General features: G+C 36.5%; 1 protein-coding gene across 3 annotated transcripts; it reads right to left on the bottom strand.

The window, feature by feature from the left end:
- Positions 1-1,397: 1,397 nt before the first annotated feature.
- LOC132298974 (alkaline ceramidase-like) lies at positions 1,398-22,803 on the bottom strand. Of its 3 annotated transcripts, XM_059795393.1 has the most exons (4): positions 22,205-22,803; positions 18,407-18,753; positions 2,047-2,191; positions 1,398-1,836 (listed from the first exon to the last, which is right to left on the bottom strand). In XM_059795393.1, exons 2-4 carry the CDS (start codon positions 18,658-18,660, stop codon positions 1,678-1,680), a joined length of 558 nt encoding a protein of 185 aa, XP_059651376.1. In that variant the 5' UTR covers positions 18,661-18,753; positions 22,205-22,803; the 3' UTR covers positions 1,398-1,677. The 3 variants fall into 3 exon arrangements, with proteins under 3 accessions (XP_059651376.1, XP_059651368.1, XP_059651359.1); XM_059795385.1 differs by having other exon boundaries at positions 1,398-2,191; positions 18,407-18,764; positions 22,205-22,802; XM_059795376.1 differs by having other exon boundaries at positions 1,398-2,191; positions 22,205-22,797.
- Positions 22,804-23,143: the final 340 nt, after the last annotated feature.

Below are 23,143 nucleotides of genomic sequence, written 5' to 3'. Positions count from 1 at the left end.
ATTTTGAGTTTGCTCCCATTGAAATTAGAGAAAAACTATACGTTTTTTATTAAAGGTTGCCCCCTCTCACATATTTTCTGGATCTGTCCTTGGGAGGGATGATAGATAGAAAAGAATAAACTTCTCGGTAGAGGAGAAAAAGGATAATAGGAGGGATGAATAATCATTATATCTTCACAAATTTCCATCCCTCCAAATATGAACGAAAAATGAAGGAAAACAAGTGGGCTAAATCACTGCTATCCTAAATTATACAAACAAATTAAATTACTACTATCCTAAATTAGAACTATCTCTTCCCTATCTCCTAATGAGTAAATTGTGAATTTATTATATTTTCTCTCATTCAACTGAACAAAAAGAAGAAATAACGCAATCTCTTTTTTAGGGACTTGTCATCCATTCCTTCTTCTTTTCCTATCATTTTTTTTTTTTTTTTTTTCTACAAGCATTAAAGTATAATTTTTTTTTTTTTTTTTTTTTTTTTAAGTTTAACCAAATGCACACACCACTACTATCACAAAAGTTATTATCCAAGTGTTCTCGTTAGGCTCCGTTTTGTTTCGACGTACAATATTTTCTTCGGATAACATTTTCTTTTTTCAGGTAAAATATTTTCTGTTATTTTTATTTTTCAACATTTGACAAAAAATCTAGATCGAGATTGAGGTTGAGTCGCGTGTAAAATAGCTTTGGTTGCGTGTAAAATAGCTTTGGTTGCTTGCAAAGCCATTATCTGGGCGCTCGAATGGGGATGCTCTGAGGTGGTGTTTTGAGGTTGGCTACTGGGCTGTGATGAGGATTTTGTCTTCCCAAGTCTCCACTTTGGCAAATTACAGAGCATATTTTGATATTGATGAGTTGGCAAACTCAGATAGGCAAACTCACTTTAGTATGTGCTGGATTGAGAGAGAGAGAGAGCACTTTGCTTTGCATTTCAAATATATTTTTAGTGCCTTCTGCAACTGAGCTTCCAAGTAATGTAAGCTTCTTAGCCGCCTCAGAATGTAGCTCTGATTATTTAGTTCAATGAATTCATTTGCCTAAAAATAAAAATAAAAAATCCCACCCCACCCTGACAACATCAAAACTATGTTGGTGACAACATCAAAACTATGTTGGTAACGTAGACGCTCTACCAACTTGACCACTGACTCTACATAATGCCCGACTACCAAGATATTGAGCACATTCTTCTTGAATACCTTCTCGTTTGGCCTGCTTGACATTACTTGATGCTTGTCTTGGCAGCACGTACCTTGAAATCAAATGCTTAAATTGGTACCTAAACCTCACACTTGTGTATGGCTGTGGCTGAATTAAATTTAGAAGGGCCCATCTAAAAAACACACTCTACATTCCAAAAGGCAAGACAAAATTGATCTACGAACGAAGTGTCGGTAAAAACAATCCCACTAATAACTATCTGTATCACATGACTATCAATAGAAACATATAAATATAAATATGGTACATTGGGGGAAACACTAGTTCTACGGTAAAAATTAACCACTATCCAAAACAACCACATCAATTTTCAATCATTTACATTGCACTCTTCAAAGAAAGAGGAAAAGAAGGAATCGAACAAAAATGAATTGCAGCTACTTGCTTTTATGGCCCAAAACCATTCACCTACCTCCAAAATCATAGGGCCTTTTCAAGCATTAACATCATTCATTGAGCCTTCGGTTTTTGAATCTTCACATAGGGGAAAATTCCCAAGAAATGGATGACTTTTGGATCCCATCCCCGTTGCTGAGCACGACAGAACATCAAGAATGTGTTTGCAAAATAGGCGTTAAAACCCATGAAAACATGCCATAAAGCATGACCCTGAGGATTGAAGAACCAGTGAGAAATGTCCTTACAGAATAGACGATCAAAGAGCCAACAAAGACTCCCTAGCAATAAGGTGACCAAATATAATTTGGCAAGCTGCTTTGCAGATCTATCTTCTGTGTGGATGTAATACTTATACATCCGCGGGATGCAGAGAAAACAAAGCACCACGTAGTGCAACTTAAAACCGATTGTGAAACGGACCTGTGAATGCACAATGGCAAATACTGCACCATAGAGGAACAAGAATGTGGGCATTGTACTCCGGTAATGCCAATCTGGTGAATAGAGGATATAGATGTACAGGAGCATTTCCCATACCATTGGTGTTTCATCACCTTGCTGTTGCCTGAAAAAAATAAGTAATCATCCTCAATCATAGATCAATAAATATCTTTTTGTTAAATGGTGGAAGTTACACAATTTACTTTGATTTTAAACAAATGATACTATCAAGACGTAGACAATACAAGAAGAATGTGCACCAGTGTGTGTGCCTAGTGTTTTGATTTAGAGGGAGAAACACCATTGGTATGGGAAAAAAGAAAAAAACTTTAAAGATTCCTTTTATTCTCGTTGGGTTGGCAACATAGTTTCAAGACCCAAAAGATGTCATGCAGAGAGAGGCACTCTTTACGCTGCTCAACTCGAAAGTTGTTATTCCGATGTACAGTCTAGGCTAACTTTTAACAACATAATCACTTTGTTCCAAGGCTTTTAAGCAATATCACAAACCTAACTTGCCAAGAACGTGGGATCATTACCCTCCAAAAACAGAAAAAAATAAATGATCTAACGGAAAATTGGTAATAAAAAACTATTATCCCCATTGTAATGCTCCTAATCTCCTGTTATACCTAATGCTCCTAATCTCCTGTTATACCAAATGCACCTAATCTGAACAAAAATAGCACTAACTGTTCTGCTCAATTTCAATACTCTAAACATGCCAGCAAAAGCATCCTTGCAAATGTATAAACTTGTCAACTCTCTTCAACGAGGTAAATCAAAACCTTCTAATGTAGTTGTCATAAACCAATTAATAGCTCAAGCTACTGAGAGCACAATCATGAGTGCATAGGGAAGTAGCTCCATGCCAATTAAATCGATGTTCACCCAATCCATCCATGCAAACATGCCGAACTGACAAGTACAAGCGAAGGTAATGGTCTACAGTATTAAGCTTACCCTTTCACGAAATAATAATAATAAAAACATAATTGGTCCACCATATTCTTCTTGTTCTTAATTAGTTAGCTAGAATATGTTCAGAAGAAGAAAAATCGCCAAAAATTAAAAAATAAAAATAAAAATAAAAAAAGAGAATTAGAGAGGTAAAGGGTATATATAAAGTCTTATACGATTTAGAAAAATTAATTGTCATAATATAGGACAAGCACAAATGAACCCTGATACAGAGTTGTAGGACAAGCACAAACGAACACTGATATAGTGCCACTTACTATTGACTTCGAGGTGGGCTAATGTTGTGGGAAGTACTAGGTTTTAAAAGGTTAGAAGAAAGGCTATAGACTTTGTGGCTTAAGAAGGCAACGATTGGTAGAGAAAAGATTTAAATTTTCTGTAGAGCATGGTTCGTCAAGTTCTCAGTTCTTGTGAATGGTTCTCCCGCTGGATTTTTTTAGTGCACTAGGGGTATAAGACAAGGCGATCTTTTGTCATCTTTCCTCTTTCAAATTGTTATGGAAGGCTTAAGCAGACTTTTGTGCAGGGCAGAGGATCTTGGTCTCATCAAGGGATTTAGGGTGGGAAGAGATATAGACCAACAGGTGGAGATCCCTCATTTACATTTTTTTTTTCCTAGTTGGTACTCACACACGTCTCTTCTGAGACTTGAACCCCTAACCTCTCTTTGGAAAGTATAAGGCTGATACCGCTAAGCCACTGGCCCGTTGGTCTCTCATTTACTTTTTGCAAATGACACCCTAGTTTTCTGTGATGCGGATTTGTCTCAACTCGGATACTTGAGGTGCATCCTGGCTTGTTTTCAGGTGGTTCCCAGGTTGAAGGTAAACGTGGCTAAGAGTGTGTTTGTCCCGGTTGGGAATGTTCAGGATATCTTTTCTTTAGCTGCAGTACTTGGGTGTGGGGTGAGTTCCTTTCCTATTCCTTATTTGGGTTTGCCCCTAGGGGTCTCTTCCAGGATTGTGGGGAATTGGGATTCTCTGATTAACAGGTATGCAAAGAGGTTGGCAGGATGGAAGAAGCGATACTTGTCTAAGGGGGGTAAAGTAACTCTTATCAAGAGCACTTTATCAAGCCTCCCCACATATTTTCTATCTATGTTTCAAATTCCATGCTCCGTTGCTGATAGAATTGAAAAAATTCAAAGGGATTTCCTTTGGGGCTGAAGGGGAGAAGAGTTCAAGTATCACCTTGTCAAATGGGAGCAAGTCTGCATGCCCATTAAGTTGGGTGGGTGGCCTTGGCATTAGACGATTGATTCCTTTTAGTCAAACTCTCCTGGGAAAATGGTTGTGGAGATACGGGAAGGAAAAACATCGTCCTTGGCAAAGGTTAGTCTCATGTCTGTATGGGGAAGACGTTGGCGGTTGGACTACCCATCCAGTTTCTCTTGTACGAGGAGTTGGGGCGTGGAAGTCGATTCAAAAGGGTTGGGATGCCTTTTCCTCACATATCAGATTCAAAGTTCGTGATGGTAGATGCGTCTGTTTTTGGGAAGATCTTTGGTGTGGGGATCAGCCATTATTTCGTACATTTCCCAGATTATACAGTATTGCAATTGATAAACATGCCTACGTAGCTGACTGTTAACGGTTAAATAGTAGTGGGATTACGTGGGACGTGCATTTTCGACGTTCATTTCTGGACCAATTGTATCGGCAGGAAGAATTTGGCAGGGGTTATAACAATTTGATATGGATTCCCTCTTCTCACGGTCGCTTTGAAATAAGATCTTTATTCTTATGTCTGTCTAATTTTGTCAACCTTGATTTCCCATGGAAGACCATTTGGCGCTCTATGGCTCCAACTAGGGTGGCATTCTTTGTATGGACAGCTGTTTGGGGCAAAGATACAGACAATTGATAATTTGAGGAAGAAGGGAAATTGTTTTATTAATTGGTGTTCCCTATGCAAGTAAGATGGGGAGTCAGTTAATCATCTCCTAATGCATTGCCCCGTGGCGCACGACTGTTGGAATCTTATTCTTGGGTTGGTTGGCATGTGTTGGGTGATGCCACGTTCTTCTAAGGATTTGATTCATGCTTGGAGAGGATGTTGTGTGAGTAGAAGTGTACGCGATTATTGGAGAATTGTCCCACATTGCCTTTGGTGGTGCATCTGGAAGGAGAGAAATAGTAGAATGTTCTCAGGGAAGGAGTCGTCTACGGCGACGTTGAAACTTGTCATGTTTGCAATTCTTTGCAGGGATTCCAGGAGTCCAGATGCCTCAATGAAGGAGAGATATACTTGCATATGGGATATAATGCCAAGTTGGAAGCTAAAGCAGTGGGATTATTCGTTCTCTCTTTAGTTATGTGAAGAAGAGTTCATATTCCTCTTCTGTTGATTTAATTATTTTTTTGGATTCTTTAGGGCCTTAGCCCCCGGTTCCACTAATGTCTTTGGGACGCATTCCCCTTTTGAACGCCTTTTTTAATTCATTATTACTTATCAAAAAAAAAATTTTAAGGCAAAACAAGTAAGGGGGAAAGGTTAGGGATATGGATTTAAAGTTCCTATATAATAACCCTAAGACCCCAAATATTATCACTATACAAAACAAATGTTGTCAAAACATGGATGAATGCAAAACATGTAACAAGGATGTGCACATTATATGCCATTCAGTTTGTGGTCCCCCGGGAGGGGGGGGGGGGGGGGGGGGGGGGGCGGGCTTCATCTATATGGATTGACTTATGGATATAATGTGGGTAATTTGCAGTGCAGTACAACTTTCATTTTCATCAATTAGAGACTAACCATTATCTTTGTAACCTGTCAAGGTCGCTTGGATGGAAGGGTATCGGGGTTACTACTTTGAGGTCTCAAGTTCAAGCCTTGGTTTAATTGATATCCATGGTTTGCAGCTGATTGCCAATATCCGGGGATTACACTGTATCCACGAGTCCTGCCGGGTTACAGCGGTTCCTCACAAATTGCACAAGTATTCTATCCACTATCAAAGCCCATTAAATAAGACCAAACCATGTAAAAATCATAACTAACAATTATCTTTATGGTGTGCGTGAGAATTCTTTTCACTGTTCTAAAGTCTATTAAATAGAGACAAACCTTGTTAAAATCATAACACTTCTTTCCTCATTGCATCCGTTGCCCTTTGTACCTTTTTTCTATAATCCAACATCCTGTGCTATTAGTTTCCACTTCAATATTAGGAATAGTTTCATTGTCCCCCTGTTCCAAGACAAGTGTCCCTTTTGAGAACTCCAACATTTTAAGGGGACACACATTTCATGCATTCCCTTTGAAATTCCAAAGTAGAACTCCAAAATTCAAAGATATATATATTGTTAATTTAGGAATGTTTTCAAAACCTAAAGATAATTTAGGAAAGCTTCAATTTTTTAATATTGACTTATTAAGAGGAACGCTTGTTTTCGATCATCCTAAAAAGGCAAGAGGTACACTTATTCCACGACGGAAGGGGTAACAGAAAAACGAGTGAGAATAAAATCTAAGGATTGATAATTTACTTTTCTGGAACAAGATGGCATCACATGGAACACAATGCAAATCGCAGATCACTTGAGTTCTAGTGTCATTTGTTACTGGTCAAGTACAAATACTAGCTCAACATTAGGCAAATTTCAAATCAGTCAACTTCAAATTTAAGCTTTTTATACCACAACTCGTCATCATAAGTACTCTTAATTTCATTTTTGTTTGTTTCAGTTTTTTTTTTTTTGGTTACTTATAAAAAAAAGAAACCATGCTAACAAGAAAGGTCAAATTGGCAATTTCACATGCAATAATCAAGTTTAGGTGTGAATCGACCTACTTTTAATAATTTCAGGGTTTTTTCCGGCAAGATTAATTTTAGGTTACTTTGCTACTGATATAATTTCATTTATATTCTCTTGTATTTTAGTGGAGGACGCTTTGGTAATGTCAACCTTTATTGAACATTGACGGACGCTGAGCCCATGGGTCTTATTTCGGGTCGAGGCTTTTTTCTTTTTGGTAAGTCACAGCAGCCATAAAACCCTTAAAATTAAGGGCTAATTTTGGGTCCCATCAGCCCTAAAACCCTACAGTACCAACCTAATCAACACTTAACTATTCTCCTTCAGTCGGCCTTCAGTTTTACACAAAAAAATGCCAAAATACTTGCTGAGCACTGAATAGAGATTCCAGCATGTTGTTCTTCAGAATTTCATGTAAGACATCAATTCCAAATCAAGCAATTCGATTCATTGTCAGTCTCCAATTGGCCCAGTCTCTTTTATCCAACCTTGTTAAAACATAAACCTCAAAGCTTTTCTTACCTCAGTCCACCATAAAACTATAGCAGGGCAGAATTATTCAGGTATGTTAGTGCTATCCTCCATCACATCACTAAAATATCATCAAAACTGGTTCTAATAAAAGGCACAACTTTTCAATCACAAACCACCTGGAGTGACATATCCAACACGCCTTTGTTCAACAAATATATACAGAGCACTACATTTTTTATTGCCTCCGTAAAGTGGGAAAAATTATAAATACAAACATTACAGTACAGAAACGGACAAGGTCATACGTTGTGAAACCACCAACAAGAAAAAAAAAATGCCAACCAAGCTAAGGAATCACCCAAAACATGAACAGACCAAAGCCAACCAAAACCACTATTACAGTCAGAATACAGCAGAACAGAAGCTACAAAACTTACAGAGCACTACATTTAAATATAAGATTCCGCAACTCATTACAAATAATCATTCTAGACCACGACTCACTGCTTGCTTGTCACGACCCACCCCATGTAGATACTGTCCACTTTGCACACTCTCCTCTTGGTGTGCACAGTTTTCCGCGAAGCGCGTCTACACAGTTAGGGGATGTCCACAAATATAAGGGTCAACAAACTCCCCCCCCAAAAAAAAAAAAAGCAATGGGGGAGTATCGTTATTATTCATATAAACGTGCAACTCTGCAAGAACAATCTTAATCAACTTTCTATATTTATCACCTATTGAAGCTAATCAATAAACCTTTAGTAAAACTTACATGTATCTTGGCACTGTATTATCAAGGTAATTAAAAGGTCAAAATACACACTACAATAGTAATCCAATATCATGCCGCACTTCCAAAAGCATGAAACGTGCAACTTGTCTATGCATTAACTAATTTTGTCCAATTTCAATAATCTTGATAGGCATCATAAACAAAAAATAAAAACGGCATCACCCAGTCAGTCCCACCTCCATGGGGTGCTATTAGGAGAAGCCAAGACAAAGCTTACCTTGGGCATTATCTTTGCATAAAGTGGCTTCTCTCATGACTTAAACTATTCAATCCATCTATTATACTTACTACTGATGCATAAGCTATTACTGCATTACCAACATGATGCATACTCCAGTTGATATTAGACACAGATGCACAGAAGACACCTAGCTGGCTCTCTGATACTTGTCTATGCATCAACTAGTTTTGACCAATTTTCATAACCTCAATAGGCATTATAAATGAATAAATAAACCTCATCACCTTGACATCCCCACCTCCATGGGGTGCTCTCGTGACTTGTTACTATTTAATCCATCTAATATACTAAACCTGCTGAAGCATAAGCTGTTGCTGCATTACCAACAAAATGCATACTCCAGTTGCTAAAAACACAGCTGTATAGAAGATGCCTAGCTTCTGGCTCTCTGATTCTTGTCTATGCATCAACTAATTTTGCCCAATTTCCATAGTAATATATCCACGATTCCCTCAGAGGTTTCTTTTACAGGGATAGTGTACCAGTTAAGGATCCTGATATTTATATTCATTATTGATTCCCACGAAGGTCTATCGACATCATATATTAAAAATAAAAACGTCACCCAGTCAGTCCCACCTACTTGGGGTGCTACTAGAAGACCAAGACAAAACTAACCGTGGGCATTATCTTTGCACAAAGTTACAGCTCGTGAAAAACTATTTAATCCATCTAATATACTAAATACTACTGATGCCTGAACTATTACTGCATTACCAACATCGTGCATTACAGTTGATATTAAACAGAGATGTATAGAAGATGCCTAGCTTCTGGCTCTTTGATAGTCCACATATACATGAGTTTTGCCCCTCCGCCTCGGGCACTTTTATCTATATAAAAATTACTTATTCTGTTAACAAGTCTATAATACATTACTTGTCCAAAAAAATAAATAAACTATAATAAACATGCTTGACAAATAAAGAATTCAAAGGGCATTTCCCCACCACTAAAGGCATTCTAGTGATAATAAGAGTGAGATAGCATAGACGCTTATTCATCTGTGGTCATTAAGAAATGGTTAAATATGAGAGACCTTTTGTAGTCTTTAGTAAATTAATACCATTAAAAACCACTTCCATTTTTAGGTTATACACTAAACATAGTCTTTACAGTACACCCAGGCAGCATTTCAGTGCAGAAATTTAGCTCCAAAGTTTGTGTCACTTCGAATAACTTAATCACAGCAAATATTAACCAACATGACTCATATTCACTCCCACGACCATATGAAAAAGCAATTGCAACCAATTAACAATTTAACAATCTAGATGCACCAACATATGTCCAGCTTCCCTATACCCACAACTATCACCATTGAGCTCCAAAGTTTGAGTCACTAACTTGATTGCCACAAATATTAACAAACATGGCTTGGATTCACTCCCACAACCATATCAAAATGCAGTTGGAAACCAATTAACAATCTAAATGCACCTATACAAGTCCAGATCCCCATACAGTATACCCGCATTATAACCATTCCAACAACCCATTGCCACTGCACTACAGCCATGATTTCGCTACTGCCACCATAGCCACCATTCAGCCACCACATTGACCACTAAGCAACTACAACCGCACCATCACCCCCAAGTCTCAAGTTGAACCCACTGTCTACGCCTGTTGATGCTATGAACAGATCACAATTTGAACAAAAGTTTTTAACCTTGCAAACCACTTACATTCCACTCCTATAGATCCAGTAAGTGAACCAAAATTCAGAGAAAAAAATATCTGATCTAATTCCATAATAACTATATAATACTCCCTTTGTCCCATATTGGTTGTCCCCCTATGGTAGGTTAAAAATTACTAAGTCGTCCTTATAAGTTTAAATATGTATATTAGCAAGTTCGAAGATTATTTTAAACTTAAGGGGCAATTATGGAAATATGGCATTTATTTTGCTTTTACTTTCAAATGGAACAGCTAATTTGGGACATCCCAAAAAGGAAAGAGGACTACTAATATGGGACAGAGGGGAGTAATATATAGAACAAGTGTGAGATCGATTGAAGATTAAGAATTTTTATCCAATCAACCCAGCTTACTAGGTCAGATACAACACAGATTACAATGCACCAGAATACCAGATCAGATCATGTTTGAATAATTCCTAACTGCATCAAATTTATAATATTCCAAATCAAAAATATTCAAACGCATCAGAAAACTGCCTAAAAGAGTCATCAAATCCAGATCTTCCACCGAACTACAATAAAGATCAAATTTTAGACATCTGAACAAGAGTACCAATAAATTTTGGAGTCTGACTCAAGAGGATCCTATTCCTGGCTTTACTTGACAAGGGTTACCAATTTCTTCTTTGATCAATTGTTTTGACTAATCAACTTTACATAATGGATTTTAAAATCCAAATTTTTAATATGGTAACCACTTCAGCAACTAATAAGTACGCCAACAAGGTAACAAGGAGGCAAATGAAAAGAAGTTGCCTTTGGATTCATTTCATTCCTGTGCTCCAAAAATTAGTTTTGCCAGAACTAAGTGTCGTGAAGCAGGCCAATTCCAGGTCGAAACATTGTAATTGGTCAAGCAGTCCACATATATAATGGAAAACTAGATAGATGGCTATAATCGGTGACTGATTGAATCTTGCAACTTGATTGTTTGCCGATTATATGGTAACATAAATGAACACTTATAATTGCATTATATGTGCACACTATGTTATTTAATTAAATTGACTGGACCATTGGAACTAAATATAATATATCTAGACTTAATTGACCTTGTTAATTTAACTATTTGGAATTAAGTATTAGTGATAAAAACAACTGATTTTCGTTATTAGAAAAAAAATCACGAGACATCCCTGCATTCTGTTGGAGAGAGGAAAGGGATCAATCACACCATCACAAAATGGTAGGATGGATCCTTGTGTGTTCAGGACTGATCCACTAGAGTATTTTTAAAAAACATGTTTCAAAGTTTCAAAATTTTATTTGTACTAGGATTAGTATTCCATAAACAATATATATAACCTATTAAGGCTTCCTTTACACAGCCAGTCGCAACCCCGGATAAAGTAGGAGGGTTGCGTCAAGTAGCTTGACAGTCGGTGTAAAACTTTGTCATGACCAATATGAACCAAGGTTGTTAGAATCGGGATTCTACGTAGGATTGTCGGGGGCTTCGTACAATCAGAATCATAGAATTAGATCGAGAATCCTAAGATTCTACCAAACTAGATATGAACATTGTTAACCGACATATGATGGCGTAGAATCATATATATGACTTACCATATTAGCATAAATATAATAGTCTAGAATCATGGAATTGGACTTTATTTACACATATTTTGGCATAGAATATTCCAGGATTTTATTCAGTTTCCTTTCTTGTAAAATTAATATGTGCTCATTTTAGTATATAAATATCAGCGCTTTGAATGAGCATTAATTCTCATTCAAGCCTTTACATATTTTTATTGTATTTCTTCTTGGAATCAGAGCCAACAGGTGGGGAAGGTCAGGAGCTTATATGGGTGGGTGTGCACCACTACCCAACAATTTAAGCTTTTGGGTCAAAGGCAAGCGCCCTACAAAAAGTTTGTATTTGGATTTTTCGAGAATGGTCCGAGACATTGTCGATTGTTTATGGGTCAAAGGCAAGCGCCCTATATTGTTGATTCTCCCACCTACATATTTTAAATATATGAAGGGGAATGGTCTAAGAAGACATTGATGATTATTTTTAAGGTCTGAGAAGATATTGTTGATTATTTATGGTCAAAGGAGCCATTATTGATTGGAGATAACGCCATGGTTATGTCTTGGCTAGTCAATTTAATGTAGCCAAGCATAGACGTTGGCTATATGTTTATGACAGTGTTTCAGGATGCATTGCCCAAGTTGGGCATCTGGTTTTAGCTGAGATATGATGGCCTAGAATCATAGATGTGAGTAATGTGACTTACCATATTAACCGAGATATGATGGCCTAGAATCATGGATTTTGACTTTATTTATGCATATATTATGACATAGAATATGCAGTGATTTTATTAGTTTCCTTTCCTGTAATATTATAATGTGCACTTTTTAGTATATAAACACCAGAGCTGTGAATGAGTGTTAATTCTCATTCAAGCCTTTATAATGTGGATCATCTTCTTTTGCAGTGCCCAGTGGCCCAAAACTGTTGGAGCCTTATGTTGGGTCTTTTTGGCATCCAGTGGGTTATGCCTCGGATCTCACGGGGGCTTGTTGATATTTGGAGGGGGCAAAGGGTGGGGATCTGTGTTCGTGATTTCTGGAGGGCGACTCCTTTGTATATTTGGTGGTGTTTGTCGAAAGAACGTAATAGAAGATTCTTTGATGAGGAGGAGTTACCCATTGGGGCTTTAAAGTACTCCATTATTTGTTCTCTTTTGTTGGGGTAAGGGGAGAAATTGGTCCTCTATAGAGGAAATCATGGACTTTTTGGGGTCTTTAGGTCCATAGGTCTCCTCTTTTCCTTGTTTTTGTTTATTTTTTTCTCTCTTGTTTCTCATTATTGCACTGATCCTGGGACGCGTTCCCCTTTTGAACGCCTTCTAATACAATTTTACTTATCAAAAAAAAAAATGATAGGGCGTCCCCTTAAAGCAACACGTTACATCAGCTTCCGAATGCTTCGAAAAATGGGCAAAGGGGGACCCATCGGCACCTGGGAGTGGTAAAAAATCAGCAAGGGTTCTTGTGTTTTTCTGGACGAGTGCGGGTAAAGAGTTAGCCTAAGATAGTAGGCTTAGGATGGGGACCTGGAACATTGGAACCTTAATAGGTAAAGGAATGGACTTAGTAGACACTATGATTAGAAGGAAGATTAATACTTTATGTCTACAAAAAACTAAGTGGGTAGGTACAAAAGCTAGAGAGATTGAAGGATATATATTATATAATATCGGAAAGAATAGACATGGAAATGGAGTAGGGATAATCATTAATAAGAATTTAATAGAAGATGTAATAACTGTAATTAGAAAAGAAGATAGGATAATATTAGTAAAACTCATATTAGGAGGAAATATAGGGTTTGTTTGGTACGCGTTTTGTTTTTTGTGTATTTATTTTTGTCAAGTACTGTAGCGAAAATGGAAAAAACGCATTTGGTAAAAAAAAAAAAAAATTGTACAGTACCGAAACGTTTCGTGAATAGTGGCTAAAAGTCGAAACATCAATTTGATGTTTTTACATGTTTATGCACTGTAGCAATGGATAATATAGTAATACAATACCCAAAATAAAAATTTGATAAACTCTTAAACAACCTCTTTAAACTAGCCATAAAATTTTTTGAACGTACAACATTTTTTTACCAAACATGTTTTTATGTTTTTGCTTCCAAAGATTTTGCAACAACACTTGTTTCAGGTTAAAACGAAAACACAAAAACAAAACACGAACTAAACAGACCCATAGTTAATATAGTTAGCTCAAATGCACCCCAAGTAGGACTAGATGGCAATATTAAAACACAATTTTGGGAGCATATGGATGAATTGATGCAAGGGATGCGGAAGTGTGGAGGGTACGAGATGGTGCATGATGGATATGGATTTGAACATAGAAATGATGTCGGGGAGACTATCTTAGATTTTACGGTAGCAAATGATGTCGGGGAGACATCAGTGTTATTAAAGGCCCAAGGCGCTAGAGGTCCTTTGGAGCCCAGGCGCGAGTTGCAAGGCGAGGCACCAGGCTGAGCGAAGTGAGGCGCACAATTAAAAATTTACACTAGCATACAAACATTCATATCTCATAAGTCATATCAATATTCTAAAAATTAATATCAAATATAAATAAGTAAATCCATCAACTATAGAAGCATCCAACAACCATAAAATAAAGCACAAATTTGTTTTCTTGAAAGACAAAGAATAATTTGTTTTTTTGAATGGCAAAATAAAACACAAAAAGAAATAAATCTATTAACCGGGGCAAAAAAAAAAGCACTAGATGAAGAGAGAAAAGTAGACGAGAAGAGAGAGAAAGTGTTAACGAACAAGATAAGAAGAGAGGAGTAGAGGACAAGAGATAAGTATAGGAAAAGAGAGACAAGAAGAAGAAAGAACCGGTGTGGCTTCACCGTTCTTCTCTGCAACTAGGGCTTCGTCGTTCGTCTCCCAATCTCACTATCTCTTTGTTCAATTGACACTTTGACTCTTGTGTTTTCTTATTTGTTTATTTTTTCGAACAAAAGTTCCTTCTCACGTACGCTTGGGCTTTCTTATTTGTTTATTAAGTTACCAAAATTAACCTTTTTGGCTTAAGAAATAGAATAATCATATTTAAAAAATAATAGTAAACATCAGTGAGCCTGGGATGACAACAAGCGCTATATCTGTGCCCCGAGCCTAGGCCCGCCTTTAACAACACTGGAATACATATTCTATAAAGAGAGTTGAACACTTAATAACCTTTAAAAGTGGATCAAATATAAGTCAAAATGATTACTTTTTAACTAAATAGGTAGATGGATTAATATGGTTAGCTCAAATGCACCCCATGTAGGACTAGATGACAATATTAAAACACAATTTTGGGAGCATATGGACAAATTGATGTAAGGGATACACGAGTGTGGAGGGTATGAGATGGTACATGATGGACATGGATTTGAATAGACTGTCTTAGATTTTACGGTAGCATATAATCTTATAATTAGGAATACATATTCTATAAAGGGAGATGAACACTTAATAACCTTTAGCAGTGGATCAAATATGAGTCAAATTAATTACTTTTTAAATAATAAGGTAGATAGATTAACAAGCAAAGATTGTAAAGTTATTCCCGGAGTGCATCTAACATCACAACATAGGCTTCTTGTTTTAGATTTATGTATAAAAGGAGAAAGAGAACCATAAACCCAAGGACTAGGTGGTGGAATTTAAGAGGAGAGAGTAGAACTATTTTAAAATAGGATGCTAAAAGAAGTAACATGGAATGTAGAAGATGAAACAAACTTAATGTGGACTAAGATGACTACATATATTAAAAGAGTAGCAAAAGAACTTCTACATAATCAAAAGGAAAGGAACAGAACCATTATTTAAAGAAACTTGGTGGTGTAATGAAAACAGTCTTAAAAACAAAACGGAATGCAATAAAGTTTGGCAAAAAACTAATAATAGTGAAACATTTGAGGCTTTGACAAATATAAAAAAGTAAATAAAGAAGTTAAGAAAGTAACAAGTGAGGCAAACCATTTTTTTTATACGATAGTATAAAAAAGCGATCAAAAGGGGATTGCATCCCACAAGAACTACACAAGGCCAAACAGGGCCTCTACTCTCTCAAAGGGCCCAAAAAATCAACAATCTCCTCTAAAGATCTCTAATTTCTCCCTACAACCCAACAAACAAAAAAGAGTGCTAATAATGGAGAACTTCAGCACAGGAATAAGAGTCTCCTTTCCTTCAAAGAACCTCTTGTTCCTTTCAAGCCATAAACACCACCAGACGCTCAAGGTGTTGTCCTCCAAACATCCCGGACATGGGCCCCAACTATACATCCTCTCCAAGCCTCAACAAAACCTCTCAAACAACTGGGCATAATCCACTGAACTCTAAACAAACCTAACATCAATTCCCAACAGTCCCTGGCCATGTGACAATGCAAAAAGGAGGTGGTCAACCATCTCCTCATCTCTAAGACACATGCACAACAATTGACCACAATCTGATTTCTTCTCTTCAAATAATCCTGGGTCAAGATCCTCCAGACGTCCCGGACTTGGGCCCCAACTACGCATCCTCTCCGAGCCTCAACAAAACCTCTGGAAGACCTGGAATAACCCACTGAACTCCAAACAAACCTAACATCAATTCCCAACCGTCCTTGGCCATGTGACAATGCAAAAGGAGGTGGTCAACCATCTCCTCATCTCCAAGACATGCAACAAAAATTGACCACAATGTGATTTCTTCTCTTCAAATTATCCTGGGTCAAGATCTTTCCTAAGACAGATCTCCACGCAAAGAAAGCCACCTTCAAAGGGGCTTTGGATTGCCAAACCACCTTCCACGGAAAAGGTTTGTACAGCAATGTTACATTGATTCTCTTATTCCACTTAACCTACCACTGTCGATACAAGACAATCTAAGTAGTCTTGAATATGCATCCAACGCGCACAGCCAATTCATACGCTTGGATCCTTATGATGGAAGAAGATAAAGAACTTGAATTTGATAGCAAAGTATACGAAGTATACTTTCTACTTCTAATATAGATGCCCTTTTTCCCACTGCATCGCATTTAATTTAAATTATAATAAATAATAAATAAAAAAAAGTGTAGATGGAAGAATAAATAAGAAATAGAAAGAGAAAAAAAAAAAAAGTTTATTCAATCAAAAAAGTATTTAATCAATATTAAGTGAAACAAGCAAGCTTTATTATATTTTTAAAGAACATTTGATGACAAATATAATAATATAATATGCATTGAATGCTTAGGATGTGTTCAGGGACTTCCAACACACATCAAGCTAAGTTTATGTAACCTAAGATTTGAAATTCAGGGAGGTCCAACAGTTCGACACACATACACACCTGATACACGCAGCCCAAATCCATGTAAAAGAGTTGTATACAAACAAAAATAAGAAAGACCGTTATGCCTTGCCCTTTTTAAGGCATCAATGCACTACTTCACACTCTATCTAAATAGAACATTGATCATTAAAAGACCATGCCATGAAAGGATGGGAAGACAAAAGAACTCAAGAGAGAGAAACAACAAAAACGAAAAAAAAAAAAAAACACAACGACAACAACAACAGACTTAGCAACTATAATTAATGTTAATGTGATTTTCGCTCTCAAATTCCCTCCCATCAGTATGCATGTAAAACTTCACAAGTTTCACCATCTGTACGCATCAAAAGCACACAACACACTTAAATTTCACCTGCTGTCCCCATTTTCTTCCATACAACATCCAAAATTTATCCTCTCAAATGTGCAAAACCCTAACTATCATGCTATCTACTAGTTTTTTTTTTTTTTTTTTGATAAGTAAATCATGCCATCTACTATTTGGAATAATAGAACCTAGATTAGCTACAAGAAAAAAATTTCGTATCGTAAACAAGACCTACAAAGCTATCTTAAGATTCTTAACTAACACCTTTTTACCATCAAATGCAGCAGCCTCTCTGGGTGTAAGTCCAGCTGTCTGTAACACACAAGTTACATATGCCAGAGGATTCTTGTATAGCCACACACATCCACATTTTGTTGGAAGACTTACAAGCAAATAACTCACCGCACCCCCCCCCCCCCCCCCCTTTTCTTTCTTTTCCACAACAAAAAAAAAAAAAAGGCAGAATAAAAAAGGCATCAATGTTGTCTATGATGCAGCCCACTATGTAGAAATTTTCTTTCTTGCTAACTTTGAGGAGCCACTTCAACAGAATCAGTAAAGATGTATATAAAGAGAGGACAGATCAAAGACAAATTCTGAAGTTCTCTACCCAAATAAACAAATGAATAAAGAAGAATGCTCATGCATATAGCTAGCACATTCTGGTTCTCCTCAAAACACAATTTGGCCAAAAATACAACTAGAAAATCATGACATCAGTCTCCAGATTGATAAAGAACTAGCTTAAAGAGAGAGAGAGTAAGAGAGCTCCAAGAGTTGGACTTTTCCTATATCCATTTTTGGCTAAGGAAAGAACAAATGAATATGTTAATAGAGTAATGAAAATTTCCCCTACTAGACCAAAACTACGTTCTAACATAAATTCCACTTACAAGCTCAATCTAAGTTCTAGTAACACGATTCTGTTACCATGTGTTCTTTAATTTACTTCCAGGGAAAGGTTGCCCTGTGAGTTCCTTAATTTACTTTTCAGACAGTTTAAATAGTGGTTCTGGATCTACTTGTCGTTTGGTTTGAACTTTTGTGTGCTTTGTTTTTCAGCACTTGAATACACGCTCTTTTACAGTGAAAATAAATAAATACAAAGAAAGAAACAACAAAGACACAGTTACAATTTTCTGTGGTTAAAATAGTCAACTTGAGCAAAGCAGTTAAAGGAGAATCAGAGAAGAATAATTACAATCGCTGCAGCGTGCCATGGTATAGCATGCTCCCAATGGCAAGTATCATATTTGATATGTGAAGGACACTGAATCTTTTCTCAAACCGTTGTCTCAAGGCATTTATAAGACCAATAAGTGCCAAAAGAATGCATGGAATATTTGATAGAGTGTTGAAGAACTCCGCAATATAAGAAGAGTGCGCATAGTTCTGCTCACACCACTCAGTGGTGGATGTCACAGGGCCCCAAAAGCTCGATATTCCATCTTCCATTCTTCAATATATATGCCGAAAATGTAATATTGCTTAACAGAAATAACTTACGTCAAGATGCCGCTGGTCTCATAAAAGTAGTAAACTCTGGGCCTGTAAACAAACTTGCAAATTTCAAATTTCAAACTTCAATATTCCTGACAAATAGAGATTGATAAAAACTATAATACCATCTTCATAATTATCATTCCAATCATTGTCATGAAAGCCTATCCTAAATGAAATAGTGCATTAGTGAGCAAAATACCAATTAACAAATGCTCATACAAGAAGTAACTGCTCAATCTACATCAAGGGAGAATGATGCATATATGCAACAAACTTACATTTTCAAGCAACTTTGAACACGTATCATCCAGTCGGTCACAACATAATTCATCACATTTTCCACGAATTTTAAATCCTTTAGTCATTTCACTATATTATCCAACTCTGACAAAAATGCTAGATCTATAAACAATCAAATAAGGACCAATAAAAACAGAATTCTTTTATCAATTAAAAAAAAAAAAAAGTAAACAGAAAAAGAAAGATCTAGCCCTATAACTACACTCAATATTACTTGGAGAGCTAGACGATTTAAGTGACAGAATATGAGAAAGTATTATGCAGTGAGAGATTGAGCTTTAAGACACTGTAAGAATCTGCAGTATTTTGATGAAGGGTTACTAAATTGGGTGAAAAGAAAATTGGCAAAAGCCCAACAACTACACTAAATATTACTTGGAGAACTAGACGATTTAAGTGACAGAATATGAGAACGTATTATGCAATGAGAGATTGAGCTTTAAGACAGACACTGTGCTGATCCGTCTTGGGAATCTGCAGTAACTTGATTGAGGGTTACACTTCAGTATCATTTGTTGGTTAGATAAGGCAGTTTGGGTTCTTGATAAAACAAACATGTTACGCATGATATAGGGGATTTGTACCATTTTACTGGGGCGAAAGTGAATTGGGTCTTGAAATCTGATCATAAAAAAGGTGGATGTCCAGTGCCAGGGGGGTGAATGGTGATGCCATTTCATTTTGCAATTGTCATTTTCTCTTTTGTCTTCATTTTAAGTTCCTCTTCCTTGAGAGGATGATGCTCTTCCATCTTTCAAAATATTTCCTACCGTACTGGATGTTAGTCTCATATGTGTCAGTGTGTTTGTGCATGTGTATGTATGTATGTGTATATATATATATGTAGAGAGAGAGAGAGAGAGAGAAGATATAAAGCCAAGTCCTTAAGGCAAGCATAAATACTAAACTTCCCAGCTGAACTCTCAATTTTTAGCACCTTAATCTTCTAATATGCTCTCAAATACAAAGCACAATCTGGTGGCCTTAAACAAGAATGCTTTTGTTGAAGCCTTGAAGGAATAAAATTTGGGTTCACTACTATTAGTCACCAAACAACTTGAACCGTGACAAGGTAAGAGCGTTTAGGCATTAGCTAGATATCGAAGTGGTATACAACAGTGTTAATGGGAGTTTTTTATACATATGTTAAGGATAGATTGTGGTATAAAATAAATTTAAAAAAAAAAAAGTTTCCAAACATTTCATCTTTACATGAATCATTGATAGTGTCCAAGAGACCACTTTTTATCATTCATTTTGGGGGTTCTCACAAAGCTCTACAGCAGACAGAGCACTTTTTATATTGAGTTCTTCATTCCACTTTGTGATGGAGATGCTAAGAATACTTCAATTGCTAAGGCAGCTACATAGCCATTACTAGAACACTTCATCATCAAAGTCAGCAGTAACCAACCAGGGATTATTACTCTAATTATTTCCCACAGTGAAAATAGATGCTGAGGACTCTTCCATATATCATACGTTATGCATCTTTTTCAGGCTATAAGGCACATTAAAGTGCAATTCTGTTGGTGGGTTAGGTAAGGATGCTGGAGCTCAGAAGCCAATCAAAAATCTTCAGAGACACTTTCCACGGGTGAACCATTGAATTGGAGGGAAAAAGAATGGAAGATGGAAGGAGATCACTTGTCTATATATATATATATATATATATATATAAATAAATAAACATAAAAACCCTTGTCTAGGCCCTAAATTGGCACATATTTATCAATAGCTAAACGCAACAAAGGATTTCTTTCTCTGCAATGTCTCTTTGGTCAAGCTTTCTCAAGCCAAAAGCTGATCTTACTTAATGAAGTTGGCATGATGGGATGTCAGCTACAAGTTTCTTCAAATATCTTAGTGGTATAAGGGAATGACTTTCCCCAAAAAGAAGGTTACAAGTATGATTTGCTCAAAGCTGCATTTTTTATTACACATCCGCATTCCATGATAAAATTCCCTTTTTGTATTGGTAAATATATTATAAATAGAAGCGCCATTTGTGAGCAACCCGTACACGCGAATAGTTCAAGAACCAACACTGAGACCATTTTTAAACTTAAAACAAAAAATAAAATAAAATAAAAAGTGAATGAAAATAAAGCAAATAATCTAGAAGGCATCCATTGTCCAAAATAAGAGTTAATTCCTTTCAGTAAAGTATGACAGTTTATTTAGTCTCCTAACCTCCTCCAAAACTCTACACTACAGAATCCAATACCAAGGTTGCTATCCCTGCGAACCCACCTTGTAACTTAGAATTATTGGCAAAGCATTCAAATTATCCACGTACCCCATGGGAATGATCTGGCCTTGGTCAAACTAATGGCCAAACCTGACAACACCTCAAAGCACATGAGAATATATTGAGTACCTAAATCAAACCCCTTGCTCCCACACACAAACAAAAAAAAATAAAAATAAAAATAAAAAAGGCACCATCATCAAGAAGACATTGAAAACTAAGAGAAGAAAAAAAATCCCCTCACACCCATCTCGAAACCCCACAGGGAAATTTCCATCCACAACCTTACTGATCCTTCTCAAAACTTCCATCACTAAAGGAAAAGAAGATGAGAAGAGGATGGCCCTATCTCAACCATCTAGCACTCACAAAGAAGCCCTCAGGAACACCATTAATCAAAATATAGAAGCAATCAATCAAGATGCATCCTTTAACCTAATTCCTCCGTCCAACTCCAAAACCTATGCAGTCATATACATCCTACTCCTTCAACACAATTTTTATCCTAGCAATGGAAGAATGCATTGTTTCAATCCCCCTCCTTTGGCCATAAATCCCTCAAACAATCTGCTGCTAGGTATTTTAGTTTTATGTGCTGGAAAATTTCAATTTCAAAGCCGATTTGAATTATAATTCAAACACATACTAGGCAAAGATGGCCAATGACAATAATAGAAAATCATTCCCCAACCAAATTTATCCTTTTATTAGGCAAAATCTTCCATTTTTACTCAAACTTAAATTTTTTTTTTTTTTTTTTGTTAGTATCGGCAATCAAAATATTAAAACGAACCAAATGCATCCAAAACCTTAAATGAAAATCATTTGAATCAAAGGCATCAAACCCATTATTTTGAAAGTTTCAAATAGAAAAGCAAAGACAAAAACAATGAAAGAGTGCGCAAAATAAAAAACAGTGAGGAAAAAAAAAAAAAAAAACCTAACCTTTCGAATCAGATCTACGTTGCTTCCTATTCGAGTCATAACAATTCTTCTCTCTCTAATACAACTCTGTCTGAAAGAGTTTTTGAGCAAGAGATCGCACTTCTTCAATGTTTCTCTCTCTACTTTCTCTCTCTAAGAACGAAGTGCGGAAGCAGAATCGTTAATTGAGCGATTAGAATTTAGGGGCTCTGATGAAGAGCGCGTGGAGATAAACAATTTTGGGGTTGCACGTGCGAGATGGTTTATCACTTGAGAACAGTTACGTCCGTCGGATCAGATTTGTGAGTGGTTGCGATTGCTTCGATAAAAGGTCCGTTGCACGGTTCTCGAAGCAACTGAATAATGGAGAATCTGCTTTGACAGCTCTGGGAGGTCGCGTGACTTGCGCTCAGGGCTCTAAATGGAATAGGATTTCCGTGGATTAGTTTTGACAAAATTTATAAATGTGGGTCATGCAAAAGGACAGTTTAAAGAGTATGAGGATTCAAATTTTCCGTAAGAAGTGAAAGGCCTCCTCGCGTGGATGGGAGGATTTGGGGATTGGAAAAGAAAAAGAATAGAAAGAAAACATTTTGGCGAAAAAAAAAAAACTGATTTAGGGTTGTTTGGAAAGTGTTGTATTTTGTAGTGTAATACTCTAATTTAGAATAGAATAAATGTTTTAAAGTGTGGTGTTCTGAAGTGAGAACAAAACATATTTGGGATAAAAATTTGGAGCGAAAATTTTGGAATAAAATTTTTTTTTTTTGTATGATTAAAATAAATTAATTACAGAACTTGATTAGTTTGCAAAACAAAAATTATAGAGCTTGATTATTTGATTTAGAAAAAAAATTAAAACAAAACCCATACATACAAGTTAGCAGTTGCAGAGAAAGAAGGGGCAAGCTTGAGAGTTGAGAGAGCGGCTGAAGCTTGCGAACAACGATTCTTGTAAAT

This window comes from Cornus florida, unplaced genomic scaffold (assembly GCF_030987335.1).
Source record: "Cornus florida cultivar Cherokee Brave unplaced genomic scaffold, ASM3098733v1 CherokeeBrave_3.0.0_Hap2_Chr01, whole genome shotgun sequence".
NCBI classification, from domain to species: domain Eukaryota; kingdom Viridiplantae; phylum Streptophyta; class Magnoliopsida; order Cornales; family Cornaceae; genus Cornus; species Cornus florida.
This window is presented reverse-complemented; position numbering and strand designations above follow the sequence as displayed.